General features: G+C 47.1%; 1 protein-coding gene across 4 annotated transcripts in view; it reads right to left on the minus strand.

The window, feature by feature from the left end:
• The window catches only part of TRAPPC8 (trafficking protein particle complex subunit 8), a 2435788-nt gene that overhangs the window by 412145 nt on the left and 1996944 nt on the right, over positions 1-26699 (minus strand). For all 4 annotated transcript variants that reach the window (XM_069620968.1, XM_069620966.1, XM_069620965.1 and 1 more), the window contains one exon: positions 17588-17735. In XM_069620968.1, coding sequence (XP_069477069.1) covers positions 17588-17735 — 148 coding nt within the window. The remainder of the gene's footprint in view (positions 1-17587; positions 17736-26699) is intronic.

Below are 26699 nucleotides of genomic sequence, written 5' to 3' on the forward strand. Positions count from 1 at the left end.
TCGCGCCTTGAAACACTTGTGTATAGGCGCGTTACAAATACCGTATCATATCATATCATACTGGTGGGTACATTCATGCATACCACTCAGACACACTGAAACCAGCATGTGGATTGGAGTCAGACTGACTTGTGGCAGGTGAACGGGTAAGTGCAGGCATCAGGTGTCAAGTGCTGGTAGGGGGCTGTGGGGATATATAAACAGCCCCAGAATGCAAGGGCTGCCAGGGGGGCAGTGCAGGCGTTCAACTGGCGGGGAGGGGACCTGGGTAGCCAGGTGACCAGTGCAGTTTCAGTCAGGAGTTCAGCAGGGGAGAGTAGGAGAGAAAGCAGAGGCAAAGAGGAAGGTCTTGAGGTGCTTCCGGAAAATCAACTCTGACAGCCCTAATATAGAGGTAGAGATTGGGTAGAGGAGCTATGTGTTGATTTGATGAAGGTTTGAAGCTTTTTTATGTTGCTGCTTGAGCTTTTTAAAAAAGAAATTAGCATAATGCTTGTCTCTGTGTCTAATAGCATCAAAACGTATACGTTATTCTGGTAATTCGTCATGGTAAACCATATGTGGTAATGAATTTTGCAGTTTGCTTTAGGCTTTAACAATTACTCCCTGGGAGTACTACTAGTTTTTTGCATCGCTGTTTTAACAAGCACGCATCTAGTGTGCAATTCCTCTTGGCTCAGTAATTCAGAATATAAAATGTTGCGAATATTACTGGGTGGGTACGGGGAGAAGGCTTGAGGAAAGCAATTACCAGCAGTTGCCTTGTAATGCATCTTAGCTTGGATTTGCGTATTTCACACTATAATGAGTAGTTCTAAAACCTCTATTTGGTTATTACTGAAGTTCATTGCAAATTGGAGATTTAAATCATTAGTAATGATGAAAAACAAGACTTTAAGCTCTATCTCTGAACCATGCTGTAAAATGATCATATCAATGTAATGAAGCCACATTACAATATTGAATCATACATTCAGTGTTGTTCAAAACAACACCCCCAGTAGCCAATTACTAAATGTGCATAAGGAGCCACAAAGTTGATGCGCTGTAAGAGTTACCTGAAGATACAATTCATCATTGAATAGAAAATGATGATGCATAAAAAAAGCAATCAATTGGAGTAACACATAAGCCAAGTAAGAGACTGATCTTCTCCATAAAAAACTCCTGCCTTTCAACCATTAAAGTGAGATATCTTTGTATACAAAGATGATATGTCCAGGATCACCAATATATAGCGGATTGCATGGAATGTTACGTTTGTGAAGGACATCTCCTGCATCCTTAACATATGAAAAGGAACTTGTCACAAAAGGGACAATATAAAAATCTATATAACAGTTCAGGTAATGAGTCTGAACTAACTATTGGCCTACCTGAAGGTTGAAACCTATACGTGTAAATTTTGGGGAGCCAATAAAAAGTGGGGCGCCCATGATGGTTAACAGATAAGGATTGGTACTGGTCTCTATTAAATCAGACCTTCTGTGTGTCACAGCTGTAATACATCTCCAAGAATGTGTTGGAATTTCAATATGGGGTAGATTTTTAAAAGTATATAACAATTAAGATCTTTTAACTAGTAATGTGCCTAATGAACAGGTTTTATGGCCCAAAGTACTATAATATCCACTTTATCAGATGGTTTGGATACCCAGTATTTACTTTTTGTAATTCTCTCAATTTATAGAGATAGGGTAACTTTCTTACCTGTAACTCCAGTTCTCCAGCCTTGGTATCCTTTATAGATTCACATGCGTTTAATATTCGCTGTCAGACTGGGGATCCTGTCAGGTACTTCGAAATTTACAGTAAAGAAAAACAGGTGCCTTCTGAAACCCATCCACAGTGTTTTGGGTGCTTTTGATCCCATCCAATGGGCTGTTGAGCATTAAGCTGCTCCTGTGTGGGCCAAGTCAGATTCTAATCCGGTGTCCCCCGTACATACCTTTCCTTTGGCCTGGTGTAGGCTTTATAGGGTATGAAGGTGGGTGCATATGAATTTATGAAAGATACCATTGCTGGAGAACTAGAGTTACAGGTAAGAAACATACTCCTTTTCTGGAGAACTAGTTACAACATAGATTTGCATGCTTTGAATAGAGTTAAAAGCAGTACATTCACATCTTGAAAATGGCAGTATTGATAAAAGGCTCAACCTTACTGAAAAAGGAACTGCAACAATGCTCGTCTGACACTCGCCTCTGCAGTGTTCTGCTAATTCAGGCAGTAGTGCTCGGCCAATGTGTGGGGACTGACCAGTGTAGCCGCCTGGCAAATCTCTATTAGTGGGATTCCTGCTCACATAGCTGCTGAAGCTGCCGTCACCCTAGTCAAATTGCTTTCCCAGCCAAAGGCTTATTGGCTTTGGGTGACAGGGATATTGCAGAAGTAATCTATCGGGCCAAACCATAATTGGAGTCAGCCTTTCATTTATTTGAAGGTCCAAATGTGGCAATAAACTGAGTGGTTTTGTGAAAATTGCTTGTCTGGTCTACGTAGTACTTGAGCATCCTCTTTACATCGAGGGAGTGCACAGCGACTTCTGCCTTTGAGGAAGCTTTTTGGAAAAACGCTGCTATCATGATCGTTGAATTGATATGAAAATCTGTGAGCACTTTAGGGATGAAGTGTGGATTTGTCGTCACTACCACCCTGTCTTTACAGAATCGGAGATTAGGCTTTTTGATCGCTAGGCCCTGAATCTCGGACACCCTTCTGGTAGATGTAACAGCTACAAGGAAGGCAGTTTTCCATGAGACCTATATGATGTCTTGTCTTTACCAGAGGCTCAAAGGTTGGTTTCATGTGCATGGTGAGAACTGTATTATTGAGGCTCCATGAGGGAGGACATTTCCTAACTGGAAGAAAAATATGGAAAAGACGCTCATGAATTGATTCACTATTCTCTCGCTGAAGATGGGAATTTTGTGCAGAGTCCTTGTTTAACGGGTTACGGCAGCTACATGCACTCTTACAGAGGAGTAAGATAGGCCACTCTCCCACAAACCAAGCAGATACAATAGATCTTGCGTGCCTGCACAGTAAGAGGATGTAATCCTTGTTGCACACACCACATACAGAAGCGCCTCCATTTACATTTGTAAGATTTAGTAGAAGAAGAGGCTCTTGCTGCATGTAGGACCTTCCTACGTCAATCTTAAATATCTAGGTGCCTAAATTCTGCGAAATCGGGAGCAACACTGTGAGCCTGAAATATTTTGGGCTGTGATGATAGATGTGTGCCTGGCTCCATTACAACAGGTCAGGTGTCTTCTTCAAGCACAAAAGCTGAACCCCTGGTAGGTGTATGTGGTTTGAGTACCATGCTTGTCTCAGCAATGCTGGGGCTATGAGTATGATCCATGAAGGATACTTCCTTACTGTATTACCCTCAGAATTAATGGGATCCGAAGGAAGGTGTAGGCAAACAGACCAGTCCATGGGAAGGAGAATCCCCTAGCTAGTCTTCTTGGGGAAACCTGCTAGCGAAGATTGTGAATTCTGTTTGTGAACACTCTTGTAAGATGCCTTTCATGCAGTTCCCATTCGTGGCATTGCTGAGCTGTCCTGCTAAACTTGTACACCACTGAGTTTTGGGTGCCTGGTAGGTGAGATGCTTGCGGGTGTATGGAGTTGCAAATTACCCAATGCCATAGTTGCTATGCTTCCTGTTCTAACTGCCTGTATCATGGAACTTCCAGCTCCTATATGTAGTACATGGTTGTTCTACTGTCTCTGAAGATCCCAACTGTTTTCACTTTGAAGACTGATAGGAAAGAATGTAGGGACCATTGGCTTGCTCGCAGCTCGAGCACATTGATAAGCAGTTTTGTTTCTTCTGCTGTCCAGTGGCCCTTTGCTTGTATCTGATTTTGGGGCCCTTCCCACCCTGTTAAGGATGTAGCCGTAACCTGTGTTTCTTGATGCTGCAGTTCCCTCTGTGAGCGTCCCTTGGAAAAGGTTGACTCTGCTCTAGCAGCTGTTTGCAAGCAAGACTTCCTCTAATTGGTCTGATGGTAAATGTTAGAGATTGTAGTGTCCATTGTGAGATTGAGTGACTCGATCGGCTGCTTGTGTGTAGATTGCTGTATTTATTTATTTATTGTTCGCTTGTTAGGCGCTTCTCCTGTAAGTAAATCCTGTTTCAAAGCAGCCACAGGGCAACAGGGAGGGAACATGGGAATGAAACACAAACATACACAAAATATTAAATATAGTGGGGGGGTGGGGGGAAGAAAAAGGACAAACCTACTCAGCCTTGCGAGTATTCAGAACGTGCAAGTGCAGCAAGGAAGGGGCAGTGGGGGTAGGTGTAGCAGTGTCCGTGCTCGTGGGTGAACCACAGATGTAGTGTTATGTATGGTAAGTGCTACACGACCAGGCGCCAAGTAGGATGGAAAAGTGCGAGCCTCCGGGGGGAGGGTGTCCCGAGGCAAGTGTTAAGGTAGGCAGAAGCTGGGGAGATTGGGTGAGGGAGGTCAATGGCCCAGAGGATGCATAAGGGCCCTGGACACCAATCACAGCAACTGTGAGATTAGCAAAGGAGAGAAGAAGGGAAGGAGGAGGTAAAGAGGAAAGTCTTGAGGAGCTTTCGGAATTTAAGAATGCGTAACACTGTGGAGGAGCCAAAGAAGCAGCTCTGCGTCTGTCAAACTCAGACTTTCCCAAAGAGCACTGCCTGGAAACCAGAATTACACAGTGGCTCCAAGGAACCAGAAGGAGGGCGGTGATGCTCAATGAGACCCCAATGCGAGAGAAACAAGACCCTAAGGTGGAGTGAGAGAAACAAGATCTCCCCCCCCCCCAACAAGACGGGGTGAGGAAAGCAACAGCAAGGCATGGAAAAGACCAGAACATCCCCAAGTGGAGAGAGCGCCAGGAGTTTCCTTGGTTGGGAACACAAGGGATTACCCAGAGTGGGGCTATGAGCCAACTGGGTCCTCAAGTGGGAAAGGAGACACGAGGCTGAGATAAAACCCTAGCAGACCAGAGGAAAGAGATACACCATAGACTGGCAACAGACACAAGGAGAGAAAGATTGAAGAGACATTCAGTCCATTTGGTTGGACTTTGTATCTGGGCGAGGAGCCCGTTTTGATAGAGAGACATCAGGGCGGGAGTCAGAAACCAGCATTGTTCTGTTTGGGAAAGGGCCCTAATTGTGCCTTTGTTGAATGTATGTTTTTCCTTTGTAGTGGTCGGAACAGAACTCTGGTTAGCATAGGATTCTGGACAGAGGACTTCTCTTGTTTTGTTAGACATCCTGAAAAACACCCTTTTAGGTTATCCTTTATAGAGTAGGGCAGACAATCCTAGGCTTAGGGACAGCTTAGGCCTTGTGATTTATCATAAAGGTACATTCAGCCAAAATGCCACCCAGTTTGTCTCCTGCTTCTGATCTACCACACCGCCCCGCCCCCTCCGGTGAGTCAGGCATGTTGTTTGCTGGCCTTGCTTCTTTGGGTGTTGGAGCCTCTGCGTTTCGCAGTTGCACAGTAGTCCTTGGTTCTGTGGTAACCCTGGTGATCCTTGCAGAATCCCTGCGAGTAATAGGATTGGTGATGATAGAACCTGCCACCCTTGGTGGTTGAGGGTGACTGGCCTAAGACTGCTCGAAAGGCTTTCTTTGAATGCAGTGGGCTTAGTGATCTTACAATGTCTGCATCCATTTTGATGGCTTTCAGAGCTTTGGCAAATTAATTGCCAAACAATTTCTCGCCGTCAAAATGGTAGGTTAGTCAGCATAGTGACTAACTTACTCCTAGTCCATAGTCCCCTTTCCGCCATACTGTATGTGCGTCCCTCGCGAAGGACGGGAAACGGAACCCTTTTCACCAGAAAAATAGTCTTCTCCTTTAAAACTAGATGCACGCGGCCCTGGGAGCATGCGCACCACTGGCTCTGCCCACCAGCACCACTCCTCAGTCCCCATTGACGTGTCGGCTATTTTACAATTGCCTAATGACACTGGGGAGGATGGTGGGACGTAGGGAGGAAAGGAAGCTATGGACCAGGAGTATGTTAGTCACTACAGTGAGTAACTTATAATTCCTCCTACGTCCCATCCCCTTTCCTCCATACTGTATGGGCGATTACAAATGAATGCAGCCCTGGGGAGGAGAGTGGCCCCTCTAAGAAAACAAGATCTTCAAAACCGCTTGGCCAAAAGCTGCATCCAATCTGGCGCTGGCATCCAAGCAGTAGTGTTTGCAAAAGGCTGATGAGGAAGCCCAAGTATCCATCCGCCTTGCTGATCATTGCCATGGAACGTGTCTTTGGAAGGCAGTGGCTCTCATGGTGTGGGCGGGCATGCTTGCTGGCAAAGACGTGTGCTGCACCTCATAAGCCTCCTTGATGGCCATCACCATCCACCTAGCTATTGAAGTCTTGGAAGCCTGACAGCCTGTTTTTGACCCGCCAAAAGGGATGAAAAATGCATCCGATTTACGGAAGCACTTTGTCCTGCCCAGGTAAAATCTTAGAGCACGTCTGACATCCAGACAGTGCAATACCTTCTGAGCCTCATCCTTTGGATCTGAAAAGAATTTCGGAAGTACTATCTCTTCATTAAGGTGAAACAATGCAACAAACTTAGGGAGAAATGCAGGGTTCATCTTGAGCACCACCCTGTCCCGGTGAAATGTGGTATATGGCTCTGAAGCCACCAGCGCCTGTATCTCACTCATCCTGCATGTCGCTGTAAGCCCAACTAGTAGAGCAGTCTTTATAGTAACCAGCCTGATATTCGCCGATGTCATGGGCTCGAAAGGCTTGTGGGCCAGGGCACCCAGCACCACGTTAAGGTCACAGACCGGATGTGGATGCTTGACCGGGGGATAGTATGGGGGCAGGACCCAAAGGAAGTGGGACCTGAGGCTGATCCGACAGTCGGACCTGAGGCTGATCCGACAGTCGGAGGAGTTCTGAGAACTAAGGTCTGGCTGGCCAACACAGCGCTATCAAGATGAGCCGAAGCCTCCGTGACTCGTTTACCTTGCAGATGACCCTGTGAATCAACAGAGTTGGGGGGGGGGAAAGCGTACGCACTCAAGTCGCTTCACTGAATCTGCAACGTGTCCCCCAGAGAGGCCTTGCCTTGCCCCTTCCAGGACGCAAAGCGGTGGCATCTGCTATTGCTCTTGGTGGCAAATAGGTCCACCTAAGGGTGGTCCCACCTGATGGATATCTCCCTCAGGACATTCTCGTTAAACTGCCACTGGTAGGTGTCGACACCAAGCCTGCTGAATCTATCTGCCTCCAAGCTGGATTCCCCCGGGAGGTGGACTGCTGATAAGAAGATGGTGTTCACCAATGCCCACTCCCGTATGCCGATCGACAGCCTGCAGAGCGGAGGAGACCTGGTACCTCCCTGCTTGATGATGTAATCCATGCATGTGGAGCTGTCTGTCTGAATGCACACCAACTTGTTGCTGACCATGGGGAGGAACACTGAGAGCAAGCCAGATGGCCATCATCTGGAGCCAGTTGATGTGTTCCAGTTGTTCCGGCCTCGACCAGACTCCGTGGATACTGTGGTTGTCCAGGGTAGCTCCCCAATCCCTCTAGGGATGGGTCTGTGGTAATGGTGATCTCAGGAGGCAGCTGCCTGAACGACCTGCCCACTGACAGGTTGGCATCTGCCCTCCACCACGAAAGGTCCTGGTGAGAGTGTTGTGGTACACTGACTGGAGCCACTTGGGAGCCAGTCTCCTGATTCCAAGAGGCTGAGAAATGCAGCTGCAGCCTCCTCATCTTGAGCCTTGTGTTTGGCAGCACCAAGAGGCAAGTCACCATTATTCCAAGCAGGTGCTGGTACCACCATGCCGAGGTTACTGGTCTGCTGAGAAAATGCCCCACAGCCTTCTTGATGGCTGTGATCTTCTCCTCCTAGGGAAAGATCATTTCCACCCTTGTATCCCAAATTAGTCCCAGGAATGTTATGGACTGTGTGGGAAGTAGCTGAGGTTGATGGAGAACCCCAAATCTTATAGCATGTGCATATTGTGGCAGCTAGGTGCAGGATTCCCTCAGAGGGAATCTGCTCGAACGAGCCAATCGTTGAGGTATGGATAAAAGTGGTGGCCCTCTGCCCCGAGCAGGCTTGCTACAGCATTCATTAACCTTGTAAAGACCCTTGCAGCAGAAATGAGGCCAAAAGGGAGGACTTTGTATTGCAAATGGAAGCCCATGATCTGAATCTGAGGAAGGAACAATGTGGTTCCCAAATCGGGACTGCAGGTACACATCTTTCAGATCCAGGGAGTACATCCATTCTCCCCCACACAGCGTCTCTGAGTAACCATCTCAAACTTTTGGAAGGGCAGGGAAAGGTTCAAGGGTGAAAGGTCTAGTATAACTCTCAGGCCAGTCTGTTTCTTTTTTTGTATGGCGAAGATACAGGCATAGAAGCCCATGCCTCGATGTCATGATCTCCCCCAGAAGAGTTGCTGTCCCAATCTGTAGGGGGGGGGGTGTATCGGCAAGCCTGCCCTCCACCAGAGAACTGTGGATCTGGATGGCACTGTCACTGTTTCTTTCCTTCTGAGGCTGGTGCCCGGCAGGGGAACTGGAAGAACCCCTTGTTAGATTTGTGCTGCTTACACCGGTGCTGCTGGGTGACCTGTCCGGCTGCCTGGAATGGCGCTCATGAAAGCCCCTGAAGCCACAGAAGGTACGACTTCTGTCAGAGCGTGGATGACTCTGGCTATAGGTCTTGGTGGCAGACTTAGAATTGACAGGGACTTAGCTGTTTGGGAGTGGTTTTTCTTTTTATCCAGCTACTCAACCGTTGTTGAATGAAACAAGCACCCAGCCACCCCCCCCGAACCCCCCCTCGACGGGCAGGTCGAGGATGCGCTCCTGCACATCAGGGTTAAACTTAGTTGCTTTAAGCCAAGCTGTCCTCCTCATGTTGGTTGCAACACAAATGGCCCTGCCTGCAGTGTCTATGTGTGCCACCGTCGACTCCATGATATACTGGGCCACTATCTTCGCCTCTGCCAGACACGCCTTGAATCTTGCCAGAAGCTCAGGGAGGAAGTTTGCTATCTCCCGCCAAAGTTTTTGACTAACAGCGGCAAGCATGACGTCCGCATTGGCCTGTCGGAGGTGGAGCGTAGAATTGGAATAGAACTTCTCCCCATATGACTCCAGGTGCTTTTCTTCCTTTCCTAGGAGGGCTGATGTAGGGGCACATGTGGGGGCTTAGAATACAAAGAGGCTGCCACAATAACTGAGGAATGCGGCTGCGGTGCACCAAAAGAACAGGATCATCCCCCTCAGCCTGCCTATACTTGGCGTCCAGGCACTTATTGGTAGGTGTGAAATGTGGCTTCACCCCACCTTTCTTGCTTCGACATCATTCTGCAAAGGTATGCCGGTTTCTTGTGGTTGAGCGGATGGTTAGCACCTATGCCAATACCCCTGCCTCTGGTTGTTCAACCTATAGCTGTGGGATACTCAAATACTCTGCGATGCCTGCCAGCCTCTCATGAAAGGCCCTAGCTGAGGAGGAAGTGTGCTGGTCCTCATTGTCGTCCGTGTCCCCTGCTGTTTGCTGTAGGTCAGGTGCTGCAGATGGAGTGCTGGGGGGTGCTGCGGGCAGCTGTGGGGCACTGACAGGCAGTGCTGGAGGTTGCAGCGGGGGCAGTATCGCCTTGGCGATATGCACCTGGGGTGGTGCAGGAACCTGGGGCTGCATCGGTACTGGCGCCATGACAGGAGGTTGAGGCGGTACAGGAGGAAGCATGTCTTGAATTGCCCCCCCCCGTGAGTATGGTAATCATTTGTGGTTGTTAGGGAGAATTCTCTGTTTAGGCTGAATTTCCTAACCTAGTGAGTCCCCCAGCAGCTTTGCTGGATTTTTGGGGTTTAATTTTTTCTCCTGCCAAGAGTGAGACTCTTTTACCCTCACTCTTGGACATGATTTGAGTGTGTTCCTTTGACTCTAGATGTGTTTAATAGGCTCTCAGGTCTTTTACTCCATAGGGCTGCATGTGTTTTTGAGATGTGTGTTACACAGCACCCTCAGTGCAGTAACACAGGGGTGTCATAGTGAGCCCCCAGTATAGACTCCATACCCTGGGACTGACTACTGTCTCCCAGGGCATGTAAAGTCACCATTGACTTTACTAGTCTTAAATTCTGAATAGAACCAGTACAAACCATCATATTGTGGACGTACTGGCTGGGGCAATTTGATTGCCCCGGGGTCTTTTAGTCGAGGGGGCACGTCTCCGTCCCCCCTGATCGAGTTTTGGCTGGTGGCAGTGGATACTACTTTTTATATTCAACCGCAAATATTTCTCTATGGGATTTTCCCATTGTTTGAGGCTACTATCTTTATTTATTTAATTATGATAGCCTCGAACATACCGCCGGTTTATTTATTATTCATTCTCCGGTTGGTATTTTTTGCCAAAACTCGGTTCTAAAATGGCGTTGGTGTTCTCTTCTGTGACTCCAACCCAAGTCGAGCCCTTTGTTCCACTTTTTGGCGGGCTTCTCCACAGAAGCCCTCCAAAGTGGTGCCACTCTGTCTGGGGTACTTAGGAGGGGTGGAGGGGTATTTAGGCACCCTGGACTGAGTTGCGTGGGCAACTCAAGTCGCACTCCGTCCTGATTGGCCCAAGTGGTGAGCCGGCTGGCTCACCACTTAGCATGTTTGAGTGACAGCTAGGCTGAGTGAATGGGGTTTTTCTGCATAAAAGCAGGGCTTTGGGGACTGGAACTTCAGAAGTCGCCAAAGGACCTAAGAATCCGACGAGGGAGAAGCTGAGCCGACCTGCCACGACGACACCACCGGTGGAGCCCTGCTGGACCGTCTCACCACTTTTCCCAACGACAGAGGAGATCTCCCGCCGGAGAGCCTTCTTCCTTTGACTGGTGGGGATAACCAGTCCACCGTCTTTTCGCCTTCCCGACGCATCTCGTGGCCGCCTTGCCTGTGCCAAGCACCCCGGCAACGGGAATACCACGTTTTACCACGACTGCTAAATAAAGGGTAATACCTTTAACCGGAAAACTCTGCGGCTGGTTTCTTCCCTGGCAGTGCAACGACCTTCAGCTTTCCTCCAAGTCGAGATCTTCTCTTCCCCTGGACGACGCCGTGACTTGCAACCGCTGCCAGGAACAAGTGCCACCGCTGGAGGATCCTTCCCACTTAAGGTACCGTGTTCCGCCTGGCTTCCCTTGCCACCGACTGTACGGGGTAGATTTAGCCCCCGGCTTTCGAACCTGGGTTAGCATGGGACACCCTGGCTAAACTTTTCTGAGCCTCTCTAAACTCTATTCGAACTCTCTGCAAGACTTTCAAAGCCTAGTGTAAACTTGGGCGTATTTGTGCTCTGCTCTCTCTAAGAGTGGGCCCAGCCTATGGACTTTGGCTCACAAGTGACTTTTGCTCTTCTGCCTTGCTAAAAGTGTTCCTAAATCTTAGAGTGGTGTATCTTTCCATATTCTGTCTTTTTCCCCCCCTTCTTTATGAACTTATTGGAGTGCCATCTATAGTTAAGCGCTCACCTCTGTCTGGAAATATGTGGTGTTAACTAAGACTTATCTGATAAGGAATAAGGGTTGTATATATTATAATAGTAACTGTGTTTAGATTGTTTTACAATAAGAGTGCTGGAGTGTTTCAAACAGTGTGTTTTTAAATAAATAATTATATACTTTGATACCAAAGCTCTGGTCAGTGTTTGCTTGTATTATTGTGTCTGAGTGCCTATTATGTATACTTTGCATACTGCCCAACTCTTCTTGAGAGAAGTCTGACTGCTCAGCCACAGCTACCAGGTAAATCTGGGTGGTGCAGACTGCTACCAAGTGGGTTTACTGCCAACACCTGTAGTCCTAAATCTTTTGCAGTGTTCCCAAAGGGAACTGCAGAGGTTTCTGCCTAACAGTGGTGATCTTGTGAGGGTGAGGAACATTTTGAAGAACCTGTCCCCGCACACTGGAGAGGAGCCTACTAGTGTAGAAGCAAGTCCTGGGACCTGTCCCTGTTGCTGTGCTCTCGCCGCACCTTGCCTGCTGTAGCTAGGGTCTGTGAATCGCACCTGTGCGGATGCCGTTGGGTAAGAGGTGGACCAGGTAGCTAGTGTTGACCAATTCCACCTTAATGTGCGCTCCGATGCCTGCGTGATGGAATGGGAAGGCCCTGGAAGCGCTGCCATTCAGTCTGGCCGGGTGGCCATTTTATCCTGTACTGTGCCACATGCCTGTTGCATGAGAACTGCTGCACTGGGACAGGTATCCGCCTGCAAGCTGGATTTCTAAGGCTTGGACTTTCCCTGCACCTCAGGTATATACCTGGTAGGTGGAGTGCCCTCAGCCATGTTGCTGGTAGTGCAGGCAATGCGTATAGGCGCCCCTTGGGATCGGGCCCGGTATCAGAGCAGAGCCCCCTCGGGGAGGTCCCCAGTAGAAGACCCTTGCAGCCTCCCTCTGCCGGTTGGCCGGAGCTCCTCGAGCCTCGGTCCCTGTTAGGGAGAATTCTCATTTATGGCTAATTTCCCTCACCTAGTGACTCCCTCAGCAGCTTTGCTGGATTTCTGGGGTTTATTTTTTCCACCTGGTAAGAGTGTGAACCTTTTTCCCAAACTTACATATGTTTTGGCATGTGCATGCCAACTGTTTCTGTGATCTTGGGCTCTGGAGCCACACCACTCAATGAGCCCCACTTCTCTTGTGTTACACAGCACCTTCAGTGTAGTGACACAGAGTTGTCTTTAAGACTTCCCCCTGGCTCAATTTTTCTGGGGATGACTACTGTCCCCCAGAAAAAGGTAAAGTTGCCATTTACTTTATGTAGTCATTTAAACTACAGACCCAGTATACACCATTTTACATGGAGTACTGGAAGGGGTTAATTCCTACTTATTTCTGTCTGTGCCTCTTGGAGTTTTGTTTCGCTCACTTAACACTAAGACTTGGCTGGTGGCAGTGGTACCTACCCTATCGTTTCTACAGCGATTATATTATATAAATGTGGTACTGTTTTAGGCTATTGAATTAGCCTCGAACTTAAACCCGCTTGACCAAATACTTTTTAATTTGGCTCCGGTAGGGTTTTATCGCCATTTCTTTTTGTTAAAATCCTTCTTGTGTTTCACTTTGCGCAGCAAACCAGGTTTGCCTCCTTTGTTCGCCGACCTTTGGCGGGCTTCTGTCCAGAAGCCCTCCTTTGGCGTCTGGGTGTCTAGGTGGGCTGAATGTGAGAGAGGGGGGCAGTCACCCCCTGCACAGGGTCTCCTTGGAGACCCAAGTCACACTTTGTCTTGATTGGCTGAGGTGGTTGTCCGGGCCAGACAACCACCCTGCTGAGTGATTGACAGCCAGGCTGTGTGAATGGGGGATTTTGGCATAAAAGGCAGGACTCTGGGGCTGGAAGTCAGAGTCGCCACTGGAACTGCGAGGAACCGAAGAGAAGCAGAGAAGAAGACAGCTGCTGCAACTCCCGAGTCCCAGTGAAGCCCTGCTGCAGTCCTGAGCTATCTACCCTTCAACGACAAGAGAAGATCTAGTCCGGAGTCTTCTTCCCTTGAGCCTGGTGGGATCAGCCAGAGAATCCTTTTCTGGGTCGAAATCACTGCACAGTGCTGTAGTGGTCCAGATAGCCATCAGAAGAGCCCTCTCCTGATTTTAAGGAGCGCACCTTTTATTCATCGTTGCTTATGCTGCTGCTGGCTTCATCCCTGGGTAGTGCAGATCGCTCCAGACGTTGTCCTCCTTTTCCCCACGACTGAAGCTTCAGGAACCGTGAGTCTGCAGGAACTACCAGGAACAACTGCCGTGGCACCAGCTTTCTTCAGCGGAATAAGGTACTCTGTCCGACTTCGAGGAACTAGGGTGAACCCTTTTCTCCTCACCAAAGGCTTGTCCTTATCTTCCTTCCCTCTTATAACTTTTGCCTCCCTTTTGACAATATCCAAGTACTCCTGGCAATCTCCAATCGTGAACTGTTCTAACCTTGTGATCCTCGACAACAGGAACCCTGTCCCCGTTGACACTGGCGCAGGCATATTGACTTTTATCTGCGTTTTAGAAAGTGTCTCTTGATTCTACCTGCCTTGACAAAAAATTTGCCTATGATTTGTATCCCCAACTCTCTTGTGTTTATTCATGTGCTAAGTGTGTTTGACTTTGGTAACATTTCTTCTCGCGGATACGCCTTTCTTTAGTAAGACTGAACTGTCATTACTGTCAAAAAGTGATTGCATATTAACCAGCGGTAACGTCTTTATTTCACAACACCGGTCCGTCAAATCCAATGTACTTACCTTGAATTGATCTGCACAAGGGGAATTGGTTGTGTGTAGTGTATTTGAAATGTGGTTTTAATTTAATAGAAGTGAAGTGTTTTATGAACAGATGGTTTAAAAATAAATATACTTATATTTTTACAACCAGAAACCTTGAGTCAGTGTTTGCTTGAGTCACAGTAATTGTAGTCCTTTGTGTAATCTCTACTACTGCTCATTTGCTCTTGAGATAAGTCTGGCTGCTCTGCTACCACTCTGTGTAGTACAGGCGTGTACCAAAGGTGAAATTGTACTACCACCTGTAGTCTTAATCTTGTGCAGTGGTATCCTAAGGGAACTGGCCAGGATTCTGCCTAACAGTCCCCTTGTTGGTCTTAGGACCTGGAAGGCCCCTCCCGCTTGGATGCTTCCCAGGGAATGTGTCGCCCTTGCAGGATACCGAGGGGAACAGGGCACCTACCTTTGGCCCGGTATTCCTCCTGATGTACTCCTTGAGGGTCTCCAGAGGTGATCTGGAGAACAGCTCCCTCCACCTGGCCAAACGGTCCTTCAACAAATGCAGGGTGATAGTGTTGCACGCTGAGCAGCCATCCCAGCCGTTGTCTGGACCAAGGTACCTGAGGGAGAGCGTGTGTGGATCTGACGTGGGGAAGGAACCCTCATAGGCCGGACACCGGCTTAATCCTGCCGCCGTCGACATTCGCCGGGGATGAGCATGGCACCAGAGGACAGAGTACGTTAAACGCTGAAGAATTGCCTATGGACAAAAAAGGGAAAAAATATCCTGGGGCAGTGCGCGTGGAATTACAAGGCCTGAGGCCTAACTCAGGAGCGCTGGTGAAATCGGTCCGCTGCCATCAATGCGTAAAAGAGGACTGAGGAGCGTTGCGGGTGGGCAGTCAGGGAAGCGCATGGACACAGGCCTGCGCCCCCGCGTGCATCTAAATTTAATGGGGAAGACCATTTTACTTGTGAAAAAGGTCTCATTTCCTGTCCCTAGCGAGGGACGTACATACAGTATGGAGTAAAGCGGACGGGACGTAGGAGCACGTCAGGTCTAGTACTTTTGACTGTACTTCCGCCCTACAATATTTGCAGCCGAGTCATTCTTGTCACCATAGTACCGTTCCATTGCATATTTTTTTAAAGACTACCTCAGCCACATCGACTGCAATATTAATATAGTGATTGGATGCCTCTTCCCCGTCTTTGAGCACTTCTAGGGCTTCCTTTCTCTTTTTTTCCAGCAAGTGCTCCAGCAGTGAAATGCAACGCCACATTTCCCTATCATATCGGGCCCTAATGGTCAGTGAGTTTGTCACCTTTACTTTAGGGGCCCCAGTGGCTAGGATTTTCTTGCCAAAAGCATACGGCTTACATCCCTCATTGTCCAGGAGGTACAGATCATTTTGTGGATTGCGCATTAGCCTTTATTCTGTCTTAATCAGTTTGGGGTAATTACCCCTCTTCCTGATCGATCAGGGTTGATGGGGATCGTGGCAGGGTTTGTTCTTTATATGGTTGCATTTATGACCTGGACCTTGCTCTCGTAAGGAACGTTTAAGGGTTTTGAGGTTCCTGTAGCAATGATATGTATTGTCAATCCTGAGGGAATGGTATTCGCTTGTTCAATTCCGAGGACAAGGTTTATAGGGATGTTAGTAGCTGCATCAACAGAAGCATTTCGGGGTGTATCCCCGGCCCTGGTGCGGGTATCATGGGTGTGAGCCTTTGTGGGGTAAGAGCTTGTTGTGGCTGGCATCTATTTTCCTTTTGTGGGGAGGGAAAATTAATTACTGCCACACAGTCATCAGAATGAGAGAATATAAGTGAAAACCCCTGCTCTGCTTCAAAATCCAAATTAATGCGGTCTCCCAGGATCTGATCTGGTATAACCTCTGTGACCACTATAGGTGAAATGGGTCAATGGTAGGAGGGTTATGGGTTGGTGGTTGTCTGTCTTTCCCTCCTTTATGTCCCTCTGATGAGAGCATGCACGTTTTCCTGCTTTTTCTGATAACGGTTCTTCCATCATCCCAGTCTTTTAGCACAATCGTCAACAAGTATGACTGAGACCTTCACGTTTTGCGGGTCGACGAAAAGTCTGATAATTGGGTTGGCTTTGCTGGTCCCATAGATGGTGCTGATCTTGCCGATGAGGTCTTCAGCAATGGCTTTGATGACTGATCTGTTGCTCACTTCAACAATCATGCTGCTGATGGCCCTGCAGAGACTGCTCAATGGGCCCATTATTTCAAGGATGGTGGTGTTGTCAACAATCATCCTTTAAATGATTTAGATGAGGATGTCGACGGGCCTCTTGATGATTTGTGGGGTGTTACCGACAATGTTGTTCCCGCTGATGTGGTTTTCATCATGTGAAATTCTTCCCCCGTTTTTATTAGATGAGGCACGAGTTGACTGTGTGTCGAGGTACTGACAGGAATCCTGTTTTTCTGTTTTCCCTGCTTTTCTAATCTGTGAAGTCTTTCTTCAGACCCATCTTTTTTGGTTTGCTGAGGCTTTTTCTCTGGAGCCTATGGCTGCCACACTGCTGGAGGACTCTGCCTCTGAAGGTGGATATGTCACACTATTTATGCTAACACACTTGGGGTCTGTGCCTACCCTGCAGTGTTTGCGATGAATCCCTTTCAGATGTCACAATTGTCAATAGTATGATTGGGGTACAAGCAGTAGATGCAGTCTATGTGCTTATCCCTCTAATACACATTTTACAGGGTAAAAGTCATCCAAGGGCTTTTTTGACCTGTGCTCTATGCCCAACATGATGTGAAAAGAATATGGGAAGAATGTATCTGCTAGGAGTAAAGATTCCTTATCTGTGGAAGATTTTTGGAGAAAGCCAGATGTCTTCTTCCAGCAAAATGTGTGGTTAGAATCTGAACATGGCGCCAGGAGACTGGCAAGAGAGCGCAGGGCAAAAGCTATTATCTCACAGTATGATCGGTACCAGCAGAGTACTCAACTGTCACATAGAAGCATCACGATTTAGGTATGTCAAAGAGACTGTTGTGTTCAGTGTAAGGGTAAAACTGTAGACGATATACTGATGCAGGTAATATTTCAGCGGACTAAACAAAGGCTCTAGAAGTCTTTCACTTATCTGATCTGAATGGAGACCAACCCAGTGGCCACACTGTAAACGGATACATAGGGGAGGCAAAAAAGTGGATCAAGATGTAAAACAGACGGAAAGCAACTCTTCATCAATAACATCTCAGCCACACAAAAAGAAAAAATACACCTTTATGAATTATTAATACAGGCAGAACAGAAATGCATACAAATCTGTCAAAACTTACAGTGTTTACATTTTCCACATCCACAAATACCAGCATGCTTCCGCCTTTGCTTTCTTCCTCTTCAAGAGCATTACTTCTGCTGGCAGTAGCTTGCACATTCAATGACCTGCTGGTACACACAACCGCAGTATGTCTCAAAACTCTATGACTAAAGACAAAATATAAAACTGAATTAGAATAAATGTAGGTTGTGAGCATTCATCAAGTTTACATTACATTTTTTTCGAGTTGAAATAATAAAAAAAGGTACTCATCTTATATATGATAAATATGTCATTTTCACAAGACTGTACATAAAGATCTTTGCTTTGAGTTTATTGAATCAGCAATTTGCAAAAACAAGCACTTAAACATAAAATAATAGTTATGGTTGGCAAATTTATTTACAAAAGCACTCATATGAAAATAATGAGGCTATTTAGTTCTGAAAAACTGACTGGACAAGAACCTCAGCATCGTGTCCCATTATACTACTTAAGGAAAGGTTACATTTTACCCTTCATTTGTCAAGTATTTCATTGTCAATAGACAGTATTACAACATGATGTTGCTTCAAAGGTTATAATTGACAATGCAGGTTGTCCCGCCTTACTACACTCTAAGGTTGGCACAACCAAAATGTTGTGACATACCCGTTTACAAGAAAGTTTCAGAGAACACAGTTTTGTATGAACCAATCAGGACCAAAGTATTTGGTGCCTAAACAGCCAGTAGACAAAGCAGTCTATGATCAATAGAAAAAAATAAAAAAACATGTGTTGATGCGTTCTTGTCTACAAACTTTCAAAGAGGAACCGGGATGGATGCTGTGATCCGATTATTCTGCAATTGTGAGGTAAGACATTTTGACAGCCTTAATAAGAAATCATTGCTATGATCACAAACAGATTGTCTGAAGAATAAAATGGAGAAATGCTCTGTGAGAATTATTTGTAGATAAGAGGAGGCATAGCAACAGTGTTTATCGGAGGGAACCAGAGCATTTCTTTTTCAAAGTTAAGTTTCTTTATTCAAGTTCAAGTAAAGCATTATACAAATCAAAGATCTGGAAGAAACTGTCAAATAACCAGCTCAATAAATATCCTAGAATAAATGTTTCAGAAAATTCTAAAAGGAATGCACTATAAGGGAATACTAACAATAATCCACTATTACCCAACCCTTTGTTCACCAGATGATCAAATTAAAGGCCTAAAACCCAGATACACATCTTTGAGATGTCTCTAATAATAGGTCTCTAATAAAAACTCCATTTCCCATGAGGCTTCCCAAGAATCATTCACAGGTCACCAACATGTGACATCATTCCTCCAATGGGCATATACCTATTCCCATAAACAGTCCTGAACATGATGTAACTTCCTCTTTCTTTGCTGTTCAAAACAAGAGATAAGTACATTTCATGTTCAGAACTATTTATGTAATAGGTTAATCCTTTAGCATAACGTTAATTTGTTTATATGTAATTTTATAATTGACTGGTACCATGCCGTATTGAAAGTTATTGTGATTTACTGTTTTGTACTTGCTGCCGCTCCGTAGCTTCCTTGTTCCTTTCCTCTTCCGACGCCAGCTGTTTCCTGCTGGCGTCAGAGACCTCTTCGATACATAAATCTTTATTTGTGCCTTTTGCGCATTAGCGCTTCAGGATCCGCTCAAGCAGATCCAGCGACCTGTCCGCGCTCGCTTCCCCGACCCACTGCAGCTTCACACAGGTTTTGGGGAAGCCAGCGCAGCCTTTGTTTACTCGCAGTGCCACTCATGAGCCACCAGAGGGAGCTCTCGCTCTCTCTAGTCCATTACTTGGCATTCCGGCGCTGAGCATTTCCATTCAGATTTATAACGGTTAATGCGAGCGCCGGAGCCACTATTCTTTGCCTCATTACCTCAGGAATATTTAAAAAAATTTAAAAAAAGGAGAGGGGAATTTTACATTTCTCATTTTGCTGTTGGGGTTGCCTGATTCAACAGCACACAGTCCCCTCAATCAGATAAGGCTTGTTCTGAAGGTGAGGAGGATACATGCTATATCGATGAAGTGGCGATGGAAAAAAGCCTTCATAAGGTAATGGGATCCACGGTTGAGAACAGCATTAAAAAGGCTGTGGCAGGTTAGCTACTGCCAATACAGCAGCGCCTGGAAAATATGGAGGAGCGCATGCAAGAAGCATCTCCGACAGGATGTAAAAGGACCCAAAAGAGGAAGCACCTTACACAAGGGGGGGATGTAGCCCGGCTCATAAGAGCAAAAGCTCTATGACCCCCTCACCCCCCAAGCCAACCAGAACCTGCCACTGCTGCCGTATCGGAAGCCTTCTCCAGGCTGAAAAAAGCCTTTATGAATAGGAAGGTAACCCCTTCCCTTGATGAACCCTCTTACCCCGAGGAAGAGAACAGGGGTACTAGACCCTCAAGCCCGGAGGGAGACGAACAGGGCATGGAAGACGATCGGAGTGCTAGAATGTACAACGGCGATCACTCGCACTCTTCTTCAGATGAAGATACTCCAATCTTGGGTTCAAGACCCTCAAGCTCTGAGATTGTGGCGTCCCCATCCCCAGGAAGCCCATCCGGGAACAGCCTCCTGCAAAGGGGATGTTCGCGCCCAAATTCCTAATACATCTCCGATCCACTGACACGGAGCCATCGTCTAGAACGACCGATTACATTTTCAAAAGGCTGCGTAAGCCACTCGATAAAGAGGTCAGAGTGAAACTTCGGGCCTGTTAGGGAGAATTCTCATTTATGGCTAATTTCCCTTACCTAGTGAGTCTCTCAGCAGCTTTGCTGGATTTCTGGGGTTTATTTTTTCCACCTGGTAAGAGTGTGAGCCTTTTTTCCCACTCTTACAGTGTATTTTTTATGTATGTTGTACTTTTTGTGCTCATGGGCTATGGAGTGTCACCAACTCCTTGGAAACATCTTTTTACTTGTGTGTCGCACAGCATCTTTAGTGCAGTGACACAGGGATGTCTTTTAGACTTCCCTTGTTAACTTCATTTCTGGGGATGACTACTGTCCCCCAGAAACATGTAAAGTCCCCATTGGTTTTACGAGTCCTTTTAAAACACGGATCCAGTACAAACCATTTTACAATGGAGTACTGGAAGGGAATATCTTTCCCCTGTCGTCCTGTAACTCAAGGGGCATTTTGTGTCCCCCTTCCCGACTCGACATGGCTGGTGGCAGTGGTAACTATAATTTTTACACAGATTCCCGTGTTAGTATTCTGGCTGTGGTGACAGACGTGAACATAAAACCCACTACCCCATATCGTTTTTATCATGGGTCCTAGCGTGGTTTTTCGCCATTTCGTGTTGGAAAGGTCTTTCTTGTTGTTTGCTTTTCGCTCCAAGCCAGGTTTGGTTTCCTTGTTCTCCGGCCTTTGGCAGGCTTCTGCAAAGAAGCCCTCCTTTGGCTTCTGGGTGTCTAGGTGGGCTGAATGTGAGGAGCGGTTTAGTAACTCCCTGCACAGGCTCTCCTTGGAGACCCAAGTCGCACTTTGTGTTGATTGGATGAGGTGGTTGTGCGGGCTGGACAACCCCCCCTGCTGTGTGATTTACAGCTAGGCTGTGTGAATGGGGGATTTTGGCATAAAAAGCAGGACTCTTGAGCTGGAAGTCAGAGTCGCCACTGGAACTACAAGAACCGAACAGAAGTGGAGAAGACGGCTGCTGCAACTCCTGGATCCTGGTGAAGCCCTGCTGCAGCCCTGAGCCATCTACCCTTCAACGACAGAGAAGATCCAGTCCGGAGTCCTCTTCCCTTGAGCTTGGTGGGGTCAACCAGCTCACCTTCTACAGACAGAGAATCCTCTTCTGGGTCGAAATCGCTGTACTGAGCTCTAGTGGTCCGGATAGCCATCAGAAGAGCCCTCTCATGTTTTTAAGGAGCGCACCTTTTATTCATCATTGCTTTGCTGCTGCTGGCTTCATCCCTGGGTAGTGCAGATCGCTCCAGACGTCGTCCTTCTTGTTCCCACGACTGAAGCTTCAGGAACCGCGAGTATGCAGGAACTACCAGGAACAACTGCCGTAGCACCAGCTTTCTTCATCCTAATAAGGTACTGTGTCCATTTGATCGTTCTCTCCGTCCGACCTTGAGGAATCGGGGTGAACCCTTTTCCTTCCCGAAGGCTTGTCCTTTCTTCCTTCCGTTTTATAACTTTTGCTTCCGTTTGACAATATCCAGTACTCCTGGCAACGTTAATCTGGAACTATTCTAACCGTGTGATCCTTGACAACAGAGCCCCTGCTCCATTTGACACTGGCGCAGGCCTATTGACGTATCTGCCTCTTAGAAAACATCCACTGATTCTATTGCCTTGACAAAAGCATTGCCTATGATTTTTATCCACTATTCCCTTGTTTTAATTCTATGTGCTAAGTGTGTTTGACTTCGGGTACATTTCTTCTCGCGGGTACGTTTTATTTTCTTAAGACCGAACTGGCATTACTGTCAAAAAGTGATCGCGTATTAACCCACGGTAATGTCTTTGTTCTGTCAAATTCTAATGTACTTGCCTTGAATTGACCTGAACGAGAGGAAGTGGTTGTGTGTAATATATTTAGAGTGTGGTTTTATTTTAATAGAAGTGAAGTGTTTTGTGAACAGATGGTTTAAAAATAAATGTACTTATATTTTTTAACCAGAAACCTTAAGTCAGTGTTTGCGTGAGTCACAGTAATTGTAGTCCTTTGTGTAATACCTATTACTGCTCATTTGCTCTTCAGATAAGTCTGGCTGCTCAGCCATCGCTACCACTTTACTGTGTAGGACAGGCTTGTACCAAAGGTGAAATTGTACTATCACTTGCAGTCTTAATTGTATGTAGTATTCCCTAAGGGTACTGCATATGATTCTGCCTAACAGGGCCGAATGCCCACGCCCAGAGATTCAAGATAAAGTGGTTCTAACACAGGAGCTAGACTCCAGAATTATCACATTTATTGGGCAAGAATGTGAAAGACCTCAGGAAAGGCATCGACCGGGCTTGGAAGTCCTGTCAGGACAAGCTTCTAGATGTCACTGGCCCCCTTGCAAAGATCTTGGACCTGGTGGATGCAGCGACCGGCTCAGCAGATCCTATTGACCCAGTGATTTTCTCGGGTTGGGCCCAGAGAGCCAACTGTCTACTTGGAAATGCCAGCTGTGCTATTTCCACTGAGCGTCGAAAAGGCATCCTCTTTAAAATCGACACTAAGCTGGCTGAACTGGCAAACACTGAGTCAGGTGCTGCCACCCAAGGTTTACTCTTTGGAGATCCTTTCATGAAGGAGATGACAAAGTTCGTCGGTACATTACAGCATTGGACAAAGCCCAGGCCTCCATTAAGATAGTCTTTTCTTTAGGGCCGGAAGAGGTAGAGGTCGCTCCTCCGCCCGTTATTCCTTCGACATAAGACCTCAATACCACAGGGCACAGCACAATCCCTGGCAGGAGCGCACCAATACCTTCTTTCCTTCAAGAGGACATGGAAGAGGGCGTTCCTGGAGGAGAGCCATTAAGAACACAAATCAACAACAACCCTCAGGTCAGTCTGCCCATAGCAGCGCCAGAACCGCAGACACTCATAGGGGGCAGGTTAGCTCTTTTTGGGAGGGCTAGGGATACCTTATCGGGGGAAGCCTGGGCCAGGGACGCAGCGTGCGGTCTGCTCCTAGAGTTTTTCGCGCAGCCCTTTCAGGCCAGTCGCCCCGCCACCATAGTAATGTCTGAAATAGATCAGAGAGCTTTAGACAGCGAAATACTCTGCTTATTTCAGAAGCGAGCAATCCGCCTCTGCTCGAGTCAGGGAGGTTTCTTCAGTCCAATTTTTCTGGTGCGCAGAAAGGAGAAGGTGCGCCCTGTAATAAATTTAAGAGCGCTCAATGACTTAATAATCTATCGTCATTTCAAGATGGAAGGGATCCACATGCTCAGGGAAATCTTGAGACCGGACGATTGGCTCATGCGCCTGGACCTAAAGGATGCCCATCTCGCAGCGCCCATTAATCAGGCACACGTGAGTTATCTGAGGTTCTCTTGGGGGCACCGCAATTGATAGTACACGGGTTTACCCTTCGGGCTCTCTTCAGAAGATACACTCCACCAAGCGGGGGATTGGCAGGCTTCTGCAAAGGGACCCAATTTCTCTTCGGGAGCTAGCGAGAGTGATAGGTCTTCTATCCTCCTCTATTCAACCAATATTTCCCAGTTCCCTTCATTATCGAGAACTGCAGAGACTGAAAGGTCAACATTTAAGGCACAGCCTTTCTTACTCTCAACGCCTGATACTGTCCCCTCAGGTGAGAGTAGAACTCAATTGGTGGCTTACACACATGGAAGCCTAGAACGGCAGGGCCATCTTCAGTTCCACTCCGGATATAATCATCGAATCAGACGCCAGTCGCTGCGGTTGGGGACCGAGATGTGGCTCTGTAGCCATGGGAGGGACTTGGTCTCCCCAGGAACTGGACATGCATATAAATTGCCTAGAGCTCCTTGCAGGCTCATTCACAGTTCGCTCTTTTGCCAGAGACAAAGCGAGTTGCTGTATTTTGCTGAAATAGGACAACGTATCCGCAATAACATACATCAATCATCTGGGTGGGACCAAATCACGTCCACTGGCGGAACTAGCCAAAGACTTTTGGCATTTCTGCCTAGAGCACCGGATCTCCGTCACGGCGGAATATCTCCCAGGTCTCAGGAACGTGATAGAGGACTGGCACTCCCGTCATTACTCCGATTCCGGCAACTGGAGACTCAACAGGGACATTTTTCACTGTCTCCAACAGATCTGGGGTCCAATGTCCAAGGATCTCTTTGCCTCCCGTCTCAACACTCAGCTGCCAGTGTTTTACAGCTGGAGACCCTACCCGGCAGCCTCGGCAACGGATGCATTCTTGCAGCCTTGGACAGAGGGAATTCTCTACGCATTTCCCCCATTTGCCATGATAGCGAGGACCCTGGCAAAGGCCCATCAGGAGCAATCAGAGCTAGTCCTCGTAGTCCCAGTCTGGACCTCTGAGACCTGGTATCCAGTTCTTCTGGAACTTTCTATGGATTTTCCAATCCTTCTACCCTGCTTCCCAGATCTTCTATTGAATCTGTTGGGGCAACGTCACCCCCTACTCCTCACCGGGTCCCTGACTTTGGCAGCTTGGAGGATTTCAGGACGAGATGGAAGACTCCGGGCATGTCCCTCAAGGCAGTTAACCTCATCAAGGAAAGCTGAGCCCCCGCTACCCTCAAGAGGTACTCCAATTCATGGGGCGCCTGGAGGGTCTGGTGTCAGGACAGGGATTTTCACCCAGTTTCTGCACCTATAGCAGAGATTCTCAATTTCCTAGCCTCCTTGGTCAAAAGAGGTCTCGCGTACAGGACAGTGAACGCCTATCGTTCGGCGATTTCAGCAGGCCACGACCTAGTACAAGGGGCACCAGCTGGGGAGCATCACCTTGTTTGCAGATTGCTTGAAGGCGTCCGGCTCACAGTGCCCCATTACGACAAACTGTGGGACCTTAATAAAGTGCTCAATATTTTTCTCTTGTGGCCACCTAACGAGGAGCTATCACGTACGGCTCTCTCCGGCAAGCTTACTACTTTGCTTTGCTTAGTTTCTTGCAGGAGAGTTTCGGACGTCAGAGCTCTAGACCTAGCAGGCAGGACTTTTTCTCCTGACGGTATTGTTGTTCACATACGAAGAAGAACTAAGTGCGACTCAAGAGTGATTTCTTACCCCGCTTTTAGAGAACAGCCCAAGCTTTGCTTAGTAAAGTGCTTAAAAGCTTACAAAGAGGTGACTGCTCCACTGAAGACCTCTCCTGTCAGCTACTCATAGCTATTCTCAGACCCCACAAAGCACTTTCGACCCCTACCTTGGCACGATGGGTGCGTTGGACCCTAGCACAGGCAGGGATAGACATTCTCCTATTTGGCGCTTCATCCGTCAGGGGAGCCATGGCCTCCAAAGTTTTCAAGTTGGTGTCCGTTCAGATGACATCAAGAAAACCAGTAAAACAGCCTGCTTCTGTTGTGTTAAGTAAGCTATGAACGAGCATAATGTGAGCCTCTGGTCTTGACATAGAACTTACTAGAAAGTCTTAATTCTAGTAAAGACATGGAGGCAAGCATTATCCCACTCAACGAGGGAAAAGACCGACGCGCATCACGCTAAAGAATGACTTTGGGGCTTTGCAATAAACTGTTGTTAATTTGGGAAATCGATGCATAATTTTTGCACTAATACAATGCTCTTTTCTCTATCACCCAGCAAGGGGAAATAGTGTTGCCATACGCATGAAGTAATTATATTTCTGTATCTTTTTTCTCGACAGCGTCCACGGACAAGTCTGATCTGCAGCTCGACTCTGCTTGTTCAAGCTGCCTACAGTTATGATTCTACTTATCATTTATGGACAGCCAAGTTTGCAGCCTCGAAAGAGGAAGTTGCATCATGTTCAGGACTGTTTATGGGAATAGGTACATGCCCATTGGAGGAATTATGTCACATGTTTGTGACCTGTGGATGATTCTTGGGAAATAGAGTTCTGGCCGTTATTAGAGACTTTTATGGACCTTTTGATGTTTTTATTGTATTTTGTTATATGTTTTGGTGCACCTTCAATATAGATATGTTTAGTATGTAGGTTGCACAAAAATATCTTGCTGCTGAGCTCTTCTTGACATGTTTAATAAAGAAAGAGAAGCATAATGCTTGCCTCTGTGTCTTAAATAGAAGACTTTCTAGTAAGTTATTATGGAAAATCTTTATTCTCCTTCGCAACCAAGTGAAGCAAAGTGGATCACACCCTACTAAACTCGTTTTGTGTGCCTTTAACCCTGAACATCAGTTTCTCCATACTTGATATGGTCCATAAGTTTTGATATCACTGAAAACTCAGGTTGGCCCTTCCGTTTCCATGTTCCGACTATACACCAATTTGTACACAAACTCTTCATCGTACCCCACATTCCTTCCTTCCCCTCCTGACAGGTGCACCAGGAAAAACGCCAGGTCATCCAGCGCCATTCTCCCCAAAATGGCACCAATGTTAGCTTTAACTTCATGCCAAATACCCTTAAAGTTGGGAACCCCCACTAGATCTGGAGGGTAGAGCCATGTTGG

This window comes from Ambystoma mexicanum, chromosome 5q (genome assembly GCF_040938575.1).
Source record: "Ambystoma mexicanum isolate Mex_15411 chromosome 5q, UKY_AmexF1_1, whole genome shotgun sequence".
In the NCBI taxonomy this organism is placed as follows: Eukaryota; Metazoa; Chordata; class Amphibia; order Caudata; family Ambystomatidae; genus Ambystoma; species Ambystoma mexicanum.